Genomic DNA, 11428 nt, shown 5'->3' with positions numbered 1-11428 from the left:
TGAAGGATTAGAGTTTAGAGTTTTTAATCAATTGTTTTCTCAAAATCTTGCTTAGTTTGGATACAATCTTTTCATGCTACCAAGACATTCAACCATTTTTACTTTATTTGTATCGTATTCATTATTCATTGCTTTTATGTTGCTTTTGAGTTATTTGTATTGCATTCACCAAAATTGCATTACCTTCTTTGTGGTTCGCCACCGGTGTCATTATTTTCTGACTACCTTACATTTGAGGTAAGTTCACATATTTTTTTATTGTCAATCATCGCAGTAGATTGAATGAGCCATTGTACTTGGCTTGACCCGTTTAAGTTTTTGGTCAAAATTTGACTTTAACCCAATTACTAACTTGAATAATGGTCCACTTAAATTTCCATCTAGGCAAGTCAATTACATGGGTGACTGATTGATCCAGTCATCGAGCTCAAATCATGTTTGTTAATTAGTAGTATTTTATAAAAATAATTAAATAAAGTCTCAAAAGTTGGACTTGTTTCCTAAAAAAAAAAAAAAAAAAAAAAAAAAGTTGGACTTGGGTTTGGGACGCAAAATAAATTAAAACGCAGGCCTTGTCGAATTCCAGATTGGGCCACAGACAATGGTCTGGTCGCCCAGCCCAAAAGAGGGGTTCTCTCTCGATCGGATATGACTGCCCCTCTCTCTGTCAGAAACCATTTATTGGAAAAAAGAAAAAAGAATTCTTGCATTGGCTGATAAAGAAGTCAAAACCGCTTCTTCTGGCTGCGGAAAATCAAAATTTCAGTGAAAGGAATGTGGATCGTTGGTTGGATGTGCTTAACGCTAGCTGCTGTGGTGAGTGCTTCGTCCCAGGATCCCCTTCTGGGTACTGCCCGTGTTGTTTTCCAGGTTCGGCATTCTCCATCGTCGTTAATAAGGTATTTTGTTATTCAAATAGTTTCTTGTGATTTCATCAACAGAATCTGTGTTGCAGACAAACTATGGAGACGTTGAATTTGGATTCTTTCCTAATGTGGCACCTGTGACCGTTGAACACATTTTCAAGCTTGTCCGTCTGGGTGGTTACAATACGAATCACTTTTTCCGGGTACTATGTTAGATTGAAGCAAGTACAAACTTTACTTCATGAGATCTAGATGAGAATCTTTAGGATTTTTCAAATTTTTGCAGGTCGATAAGGGCTTTGTTGCCCAAGTGGCGGATGTTGCAAGTGGAAGATCAGCTCCTATGAATGAAGAGCAACGTAGGGAAGCAGAAAAGACTATTGTTGGTGAATTCAGTGATGTCAAGCATGTGAGGGGTATTCTTTCTATGGGCAGGTGAAAAATCTTTGTGAAAGGAACTTCTTCTTTGTTTAGACCAAGTTAATCTAATTTCTAAATTTGTTTTGCATGATCATGTTAATGGGGTTGATGGGCTTGAATTTTCTTTTCCATGAAACTTATTGTAATCCATTGCTTCTTACTGTGAAAGTGCTTGATTGTTAATTATATTGATTTCTGCAGCAGAACATATTTAGGGATTCTAATAGTTAGTGCAAGCTTCATATATAAGTAGACTGAAGCCACTTGGATTATTATAGGATAGAGTTCCATTGATTTTTGCAGTCATATAAGCATTCTTTTTTCTGGATTATTTGGCCTGTAATCAAGTTCAAAATATGAACTGCCCTCATATTTTTGACGTGTGATTTTATGAAAGAAGAATCAAATTTTTTGAATGGAAAATTTTTTATTCAAGCACCAAGGGGGTGCAACCCAAACAAATTACAGTATGAGAAATGTATCGATCCATAGTACATGAATTTGAGACGACACATTGTTTTTTCGGAAATTAGCATTTTTTTTTTGCATAAGCTAAGACAGAATATGGTGTTCCATAATCATGAGAGATCCATTGCAGTGGCTCTAGCTTCTTAATAACAATATATTAATCTTCAAGGATACACTGTGCACAGTTTTAATGAAAACAAGGAAAAGCAACCGGGTTCCTTTAAGGTCCTTGATTAGATTCTGTTAATAAAAATTAGCATGCAAACGGCGTAGGATTGCAAAATCCAAGAACTTAGTGGGAAGATGCAGTCATATATGGTAGATGCGTCATGAAAATCATCGAGAGGATTACAAACTTGAATGAGCTCAAACATTCAGATTATTCGAATTTTCTGTAAATCTATTATTGGATGAATGGTAGTTTAGGTTTTAATTGACTCACCCCTCCCCTCGCTTCTCTCTCTTTCTAAGACAAGTTGATTTGATGCTTCTATTTTCTGTGAATTCTATAGATCAATTTTTAAATCACTTATCAAAATATATTGTAGGACTTATGAATTTGAAAAGTTGGTGCTTTTTCAGCAAAATGATAACAGTTTTGCCACATTACCAAGTTTCTAACATTCATCATTTTTTCTTTTTATATGCCTTCTTGGCTTCCTCTTGCTGTTCTTGTGACTTTTTTTTTTTTTCTCTATGAATTAGATACTGGGAAAATTGAGATTTTTATTGAACTTAATATTTGGTTTAGATATTCCGATCCAAATAGCGCACAATCCTCATTTTCAATACTTCTTGGAGATGCTCCTCATCTTGATGGCCAGGTGTTCCACCTACTCTAACCAATCAACTTTGCAAAGATAATTTAAGAATCTTATATGAAATGATTCCTAATGAAATTTCTGATTTTAATTATCAGTATGCGGTATTTGGTAAAGTTACTAAAGGTGAAGAGACGCTGAAAAAGCTGGAGAATCTCCCTACTCATAAGGAGGGAATATTTGTAATGGTATACTTCTAATATCCTTTATCCATGCTCATCGGAGTTACATGCATGCTTAGAAGTGGAAAATTTAGCTTACATCTTTAGATTGAATATGGATACTACTGGGTTGAATATATTATGATGAATTTTTATTAATGGGTGAATTTCTGGAACTTGCACCTTTGCTGAAATGTTTTATGCTAAAATGTGTTTCCGTTTTTCAATCTCACTTTAGCAAATACAGATACACACTGATTTGTGCTTACTTTCACTCTGTGTTATGCATGCTTCTGCATACACATACCATACATAAGTCTTGAAACGAAGATACATATTAATGCAATATTACATCTCGATTGTGCATATTGGCCTTGTTCATGCTCTCAATTTGGTATGTGAGATTTTCAATTAGAGCAAATTGGCCTTTTCAATTATATTCCACCTACTCTGTCAGCCTAAGGCAGGGATGGGAAATGCATCCTGATTCTCCTAGTCTAATTTTCTCTTATGCTCACTCCTCATGTTTTTGCATAGCAACTCTGCTTTGCTCTTTGTAAAGTGATTGACTGATTATGGACCTACAGTTCTTGGGATTTATTTTATGACTGCAATTTATTATGGGTTAAAATCTATGCAGTAACTGCGCCTTCAACACTTATTTCATTACTTTTTCTTTCTTTCAGCCAAATGAGCGCATCACGATTCTTTCGTCATACTATTACGGTGAGAACTAGACGCTGTATTATAGTTAATTTTTATTGTTTGTTATGATGCTTAAGTAAATGATCCTTTATTAATTTGTAGACAGACATTGGGTAAAGTCTATTGACATTAGCAAAGGGACATTTTCTGTTTGTAGCAATCTGCATACCTTTGATATTTAATTAGGCTTAATCTCATTTCATTTATATCAAGATGTTTATATTGTGATGCATCCGTGAACATGAAATGATGGTATTCCTAATAGGATAATGCTTGAGACCCCAAAAAAGTGACCCCAAAAGACCCCTATTTAATGTGGAGTGTTGGATGTGAACTGACCCCTACATGTATGTTTTTAATCAATGGCTATTTCAATGCCACATAGATTTGGGGGATTTTTGGGGGTTACATTTTGGTGTCTCTAGCATTGTCCTTCCTAATATTAGCAAATTAGGGTTTTATTATTTGTTTATTTATACAGGGGTATATGTAATTTAGTTTTTTGCATACACAATTTTAGAAGTGTCCAGAGTTTATATGCTTTCTTGATTTCTGCATTAGTTTCTTAGTATTTAGTGTTTCGCCTTTGTTCGAAGATGATAGATTTACACTCACCAAAAGGATATATTGATAATAATAAACTGAAAATTTCAACCAGAAGGACTGAGATAGCGAAATCAGTAGAAACCCTAGCAATTCGAGGAGTAGGAACCTCCCAGAAGACAATAGACTCCAAAAGCTAAACTTCTCTCCCCCAGTCCCCTAATTAAAAACCACTAGAAAAAAATTAAAACAAAGGATCACCAATCAGGATAAGACAAGTGTTCCACTCTCATCATACCACGTGTCCGCGTTGTTGTTTATTATTTCTTTTCTTATATTGTTTAACTATGGGTCTAGCAATACCCTCCCCTAAAACCTGCGCATTGTCCTCAAGGTGAAAGTCAAGATCTGAGAAATGAGGTCAGAAGCCAATTACCATGAATTTTCACAATCAGGTAGACCTTTCCACTTAACTAGAACTTCTAGTTGACCATTGAGGAGTCTACGGTTGTGCATTATAGCTTCAGGAACAGCCATTAGTTCAAGTTCCTCAGTAAGATATGAAGGCAAGAGTTGACTGATGATCTCTGAGGACGAGGACTTTCTAAGTTGCAATACATGAAACGTAGGATGGGTTTATGATTGGGATGTTTGGCTAACGACTTGAACTTGTATGGTTGAAGAGTCAAAAAAACTTGATCACTAGATTGAAATGTTATGATCTTGCGTTTACCATCAGTATATTGTTCCATCCTGTTTTGTGCTACACATAGATTTTGTCGCGATCCGATACAATAGAACTAGGGAATCCATGTAAATGCACAATCTCGGTAGTGGAAAGATGAGTCACTTCCTTCGCAAAATAAGGATGTCTGAGAAGCAAAGAAAAAATAGCATATTTTGTTAGGCGACCCACAACAACCAGAATTGTATCCACACCTTTTACCTTAGGTAGGCCATTGATAAAATCCATTGTTAAATCTTCCCAAGCAGCTGTAGGAATAGAAAGGAGTTGTCGAATACCCCGAGGACTTAAGGTAGAATACTTGTGCCTTTGGCACACCTTGCATGCCGCTACAAAAGCCTTAACATCAATGTGCATACCCAGCCAAAAAAATGGGAAATTTGTTTCAATAACCAGAATGTACACCTTGAGGAGTGTAGTGAAACTCCTTGAGAATACACGAAATATGAGGATAATGGCAAGGAATAACCAAACAACCCTTATGGAAGAGTCATCCTCCCTGTAAGGAAAAAGAAGGTTAACTATCAGGTGCTAAAAGAACTGAGGCTTAAGGCATTTGAGACGTGCATTCTCATAGGAATTGAGGCAAAACTGTTGGGAAATTCGCCACGGATCCTCCTCAACAGATAATATCAACGACAATAGAGAAAATCCACTATGTAGAAAATTGTTACAACTACACACTCAATTTTCTCTCACCTTGCTCTCTCTCTCACTCTCAACCGCCTCTTTAAACCTAGAGAAACTTACAATTGGAATTAGGGTTAAACCCTAGAAACAAAGTCCCCTTTTATACTAAAATAGTCTAGCCCCCTGACACCCATTTAGCCCGTCCGGACACCTGGTCCTAAAGCCCGGATTCACCTATTTCCAGCTGAGGCATCTAGACGGCCATACCACCCTTCCAGATGGCTTAACCAGATTGCCATTACTGGATAACCTTCTTTGAGGAAAAATCTCTAGTAAGCCTCCTCTGCTGCTTCACGTACTCACTTGAGAACAATGCTACACCGCAGCAAATTTCGACTCTACACTCGATCCGGTCCGATCAAACCTAACAAAAACTACATTTTTTTACTCATTGGTTGTGAAAAAATTGAGGAAGCTGCGTCTAATTAGGTCATACAGACTTGAAATTGAAAGTTGAACTGTTGAAGACCACCTCCGATTCCCATCTACGCGGCCGGGCCTCCTTTCGACCATTGAGATCTGCCTCTTTGACCGGCTATCTACAACCTGACCAATGATCTGTGTCCAAATCAAATTTTAGGTTCCTCTGCTGGCTTTGTCTCCACTTGGCTTCCTCCTTTTTCTCTCTTCACGAAGCTTCTGGTTCTCTCTTCATAAAAATTCTGGCTTTGTCTCCTCTTGGCTTCCTCCTTGTTCTCTCTTCACGAAGCTTCTATTTCTCTCTTCTCTATCCGTCAAACTTAGACTCTAGATTGGATCGTTCTTAATCTATAAGGCTTAGACTTGTTCTTATTTGGGATGCTCAACTTTGGGCTCATCTTGATTTTGTGGTCTTGGTCATCATGTGTGTTACAGTGTTATTCAAGCCCTCTCTACATTTAATTCAAATGCTTTAGCTCTATATCTTTTTCTATTATATTTGTATATTTTTAATATAACAAATATTTTTCCTAAAAAACTTACGACTCAACGCATCAATACTTACGCTTCTCCTCATGAAGGCGATAACGCATCGGCATACATTTTCACATTTGAAAACACTGCTTTTAAGTGTTGTAAGTGGGATGAAAATTCATTGTTGAAAACCAGAATGTCGTCAAAGAAGACTAGAATGAATTTCTGGAGGAATGGCTTAAATAATTCATTCATCAAGGACTGAAAAAGTTGATGGGGCATTTGTTAAACCAAAAGGTATGACCAAGAATTCATAATGCGCTTCATGGCATGCGGAACATAATTTTTTCGGTATCCGCGGCCTTGATGTCGATTTGATGGTAACCTGATTTCAAGTCCAATTTAGAGAAAACAGTGGCTCTATGTAACTCATCTTAAAGCTAGTCAATAGCTGGAATGGGAAATCTATTCAGTATAGTGAGCTTGCTAAGTGTATGATAATCAACCCACATTTGCCACCCTCTGTATTTCTTTTGACCAACAAAACTGGACTGAAAATCGGACTTGTACTCGGCTTAATGATCCCTGTAGCCGGTATTTCCTTGATCAACCTCTCAGTCTTGTTCTTTTGATAATGTGGATAACTATAGGGACTAATACTAGGCGAGACAACTCCTTCATGTAATCTACTACTGTGCTCATGTCCCCTTGAGGCGGGTAAAGCTGCACTAGCTGTGAACACAGATTTAAACTCTACCAACAACTCTTGAAACCTATAGGCTATTTCGTTAGGCATCTCATCACCAAGTCTGGGGTTCTCATCCTGGCTAAGCACCTGACAAGTTACAAATTCTACCATGAAACCCACATCCTCACTCTTCAAGATCTTCAACATGGTTTTGAGGGATACCACAGTTTTAGAAAGAGTAGCTCCCTTGCCACGTAACTTTCTGCCCATTCCGAAGGAATTTCATATTAAGTTGTTGATAGTTGGGAGAAATATCTCCTCGGGTATGTAACCAAGCTATATCCAAAACCAACTATGCACTGCCTAAATCAAACACATGGAAGGTTCTTAACAACTCTATTACCTACACTACTACATTGACATTGCGACAAAGTCTTTCAGCCTTTACGCAAATACCATTCCCAACATGAACAACAAACTTTTTATGGCTGTTCTCTGGAAGCTGCAACTGATTTATCACCTCCGGTGAAATAAAATTATTCAAGGCACTGTATCCACCAGTATAATAACTTCATGGCCCTGTATCTTTCCATGAACTTTGAGGGTGCTATTATTAATTTAAAAACCTGAAATAGAATTCGTTGTTAACTTTAGAGAATTGTCCTCTTCGGCTACTTCTTCTTTTGTCCCCTCTTGTATCTCTGTAGGTAGGGCAGCCTCCTAATCATATGCCACCAAAAGCACTTGGAGAAGACAATTCTTACATTTGTGGCCAGGGTGGTACTTCTCATCGCATTGAAAACATAAACCTCTCTTCCTGTGTTGTTGCACCTCTTTCTTAGTTAGGCGACGATACGGCTTGTGCTTAGTACTCATAGCGGGTATGTCAGGTGGTTTGGTAGTTTCGTTGTGCCTGCTATTACGAGAAATTGGATTCGTTGTTGTAGTGGTTCTAATAGGATCAGGTGGGCGCCCCAAACTTCTAGATAGACCATCACCGCAATTGAAAACCTGACACTGAAGAACATTGCGGTCTTAGTGGCAAGTACGGGCCAGAATTGAATGATGTTCCTCAATTCAGTGAGCCAACTCCATGAGACCTGAAAGTGTTGTAGGTGGGTTCAATCGAATTTTAGCTTGTATTTCTAGTGGAAGCCTATTCGGAAAAGCTCCTATTAACATATCATCACCCACATCATCCATTGGGGTAGAGATTTGTTCAAAACACTCCTTAAAATAAACTACCTTGCGTTCTTATCACAAGGCCACCAAGCAGTCATGGCTACCATCTTGGGAGTTATGAAAATGGCTATGAAAATGGCGCACCAAGGCAGATCGAAAAGTACTCCAAGTCAAGATGGGTGCTTGTCCGTCCATCTATTGGTACCAGCCTAGCGCACTACCCTCAAGGCACACCACGGCGGCAAAAATCCATTCCTCTTCAATCGCTTAATTCACGGTGATATACGGCTCCACTCGATACAACTAACTAGCTAGGTCATCTCCGGGAAAAATTGGTAGATTGAGCTTCCGACGACCAAAGTCCCACTCCATTGAAGCTCGGCGATCAAGAATGACCTTTGGAGTGCGAGAGGACTCATTGAAAATTTTCCTTCTCTTTATTTGGTTTATTGCACGCCTTCAATAGGTTCAACACTTCCGACAGGCAAGCTTTCACCGTCGTCATGTCGTCTTTCAAAACCCCGACATTATCCTTCTTCTCGGCTATCTCTTTCTCTATGATCTCACTTCGCCCCTACATGTTTCGATTTAACTATAACAGAATCGTATGAGCTCCGATACCAAATTGATAGATTCAAACCCACCAAAATGATATATGGATAATAATAAACTGAAAATTACAATTAGAACGACTGAAATAGCAAAATCAATAGAAACCCTAGCAATTCGAGGAGCTAGGAGCCTCCCAGAAGACAATCGATTCCAAAAGCTAAAATTCCCCGAATTAAAAAGCAATAGAAAAACATTAGAACAAAGGATTACCAATCATGATGAGACAAGTGTTCCACTCATTATACCACATGTCCACTTTGTTGTTTATTCTTTCTTTTCTTATATTGTTTAACCATGGGTCTATCAGAAGGCATCTCGCAATGTGATTAAAATTTGATTGTGTCTCAAAGTGACTATAAACTGGACTGCTTATATTTCATACGACATTTGGGAATGGGATATTAAGTATTTTATTGATTTTGCAAGCTGCGAGCTTACGTTCTCCCTATTTCTTTTCTTATGATGACCTAAATTTAGTTCTCTCTGTCATAGTTGCTTGTGTTAAAATTCACAACACAATTTATAGCAACTTTGACAGTCATTAAATCTTATCCTTTTATGCTGTTTAGCCAAACAATTAGGTCTAGTTTTATGTTTTAGGAACCCTTAACTTTCTTGTAGAATAACCTTTGCTCCCAAATGGATCTTTTTTAATACTCAAAATTTGACTTCGACAATTTCACCAAATCCGTCATGTTTAAAACTTTGTGCTTGTGCATTGCTTACGCATCATCATTTTCTTTCCAAACTTGTCATTTTCAATATAAGGTTTCCCTATGTTGGTGCATACAATATTGCAAAATCAGTTTCTTAGCCAACTTGTTCCAAAGATTGCATATATATGTACTAGAGTAGTGAAGCTGTTATCGTGGCTTATATGTTGTGCACATCATCACATCCTATAAATCCCATACGCTAATTGCGTTTAATTGTAAAACAATTGCTTTTCTGAAATTTTTATGACTCGTATCACCAACTTTGCCTTATCGCCTTTAGCCAGTTTTTCACAATTTCTTTCTGATAATCGATCTCTAATATGCATTTCCATATTCCAATCTTTTCTAAATCCTCACACCATTCTCGTAATTTAAAGAACATTCCCCAGGTCATATTTTTTAGCTACTATCAATAAAAATAAGATATTATAATTCCGAAGAGTTGATTGAGTTACTGACAAAATGCCTCTTATTGCCCACTATTTCCTCAGTGTAATCTGAAGTTGCCAATTCTCTATTTTTTACATAGGAAATTTATGTACAGTATATAGCATAAATACAAGAGTAAATTTATGTATTTTTTACTTTTTTGGGTTAAAATACAAGAGTCCAAAACTAATGGACATTGAATGAACATTCCAAGTATCTTATCAATATCTTGTTATTGCCTGCTTTTCGCATTTAGTCACTTTGTTTACTGGAGGTTGTTCATAACAATTGCTAATAGCTCTAGGCAGTGGTTAATTTCACGGGTGGGAACATCAGTTGACGGTGGTTTTTTTCCTATGAGAAGGAAACATAAAATCAACTATGACTAAGTTAAACACGACATGTTCTTAATGGTGATGTAAAAACTTTTTTTGGCATATCTTGTTAAAGTGAACTGACTTTTTTGCATATCTTGTTAAAGTGAACTCTCAGTCTTCAATATTCAGTTATGAGAAAAATTGATTTGTTTATCTTGTGTTGTATTCGTTTTTGATTGTTATTTTGATTATGCGTACAGAGTTGGAGAGTTGTGAAGAGGACAGATCGATTCTGAAAAGAAGACTTGCTGCATCTGCTTTAGAAATTGAAAGACAGGTGCGTGAGATTTGTATTCATGATCATTATCCGAGTTTTTATCCAAAAAATTTGGAGTCTGCTGCATGAATTTATAGGAAAATCAACGAGAATTTACTACGTGTGTTCATTTCCTCCATTTACTTCTATTGGTTACTGAAATTGCTAGGAAATGATCTTCTATGATAAAGATGAACATAACTATCCCATTTCATTTTGCAGAGGATGAAATGCTTCCCATGATTATGGAAGAGCATGATTAGAAGGAAGTGACAGTATGATTTGTGCAAGTTATGGAAGTCTTCGAATGCTTGTGTAATCATAAACTTCATAGCTACCAATTCTTAAAATCCTTGCAGTCCTGCTATTAGAATAGGATTTTCTTCAAAGAAAAGAAATTATGGCAAGGGGGGATGAATCATAAATGCCAGTTAAATGAGTGTAAACCTATTTATATATTTTTAATTTTTTTAAAATTTGTTCACCGTTGTACGAGCTCCAATAAATGTAGCAGAAACCCAAATTTGTGATTAGTACAAAAATGGGAGTTGAGAGGGGTTGCAAATTTTATCCGCAATTGTTGCTACAATTCTCCCCTAAAATTATGTTAGATCATGGTTTTGTATGTTTGAAAATGACATATTAGAGTTTAGGAGTTATGAATGAGTGTTTTAAGGTTTAGAATATAGGGATTAGGATTTATGATTTAGATTTTAGATTTTAGGGTTTAGGGTTTACAGTTTAGAATTTAGGATTTTGATTTTTTTTTCAGAATCTATTATATTCGAACATTATACACTATAATACACAAAAATACATTTTAATTTATGATTTAAGATTGTTTTCGTAGAGAAT

At 36.7% G+C, this 11428-nt stretch overlaps 1 protein-coding gene across 1 annotated transcript; it reads left to right on the top strand.

Moving 5' to 3' along the window:
- The first annotated feature begins 677 nt into the window (after positions 1–677).
- On the top strand, positions 678–11145 carry LOC120006946 (peptidyl-prolyl cis-trans isomerase CYP23). The gene is made up of 8 exons (XM_038857071.1): positions 678–870; positions 956–1069; positions 1153–1301; positions 2506–2578; positions 2674–2763; positions 3423–3462; positions 10518–10594; positions 10796–11145. The coding sequence occupies exons 1-8, from the start codon at positions 775–777 to the stop codon at positions 10814–10816; spliced, it is 660 nt and encodes a 219-aa protein (XP_038712999.1). The 5' UTR covers positions 678–774; the 3' UTR covers positions 10817–11145.
- Positions 11146–11428: the final 283 nt, after the last annotated feature.

The sequence above is a fragment of the Tripterygium wilfordii genome, chromosome 10 (genome assembly GCF_013401445.1).
Source record: "Tripterygium wilfordii isolate XIE 37 chromosome 10, ASM1340144v1, whole genome shotgun sequence".
Classification (NCBI taxonomy): Eukaryota; Viridiplantae; Streptophyta; class Magnoliopsida; order Celastrales; family Celastraceae; genus Tripterygium; species Tripterygium wilfordii.
Note: the sequence above shows the minus strand (reverse complement) of the source record. Positions and strands in the feature narration are given on the sequence as shown.

What these genes read in the sequence shown, in the direction of transcription:
- LOC120006946 (XM_038857071.1), top strand. Translation starts at nt 775, where the DNA reads ATGTGGATCGTTGGTTGGATGTGCTTAACGCTAGCTGCTGTGGTGAGT. An exon ending in GGTATTCTTTCTATGGGCAG is followed by an intron (nt 1,302 to 2,505) that starts GTGAAAAATCTT and finishes TATTTGGTTTAG; the next exon opens with ATATTCCGATCCAAATAGCG. An exon ending in CTTTAGAAATTGAAAGACAG is followed by an intron (nt 10,595 to 10,795) that starts GTGCGTGAGATT and finishes TTCATTTTGCAG; the next exon opens with AGGATGAAATGCTTCCCATG.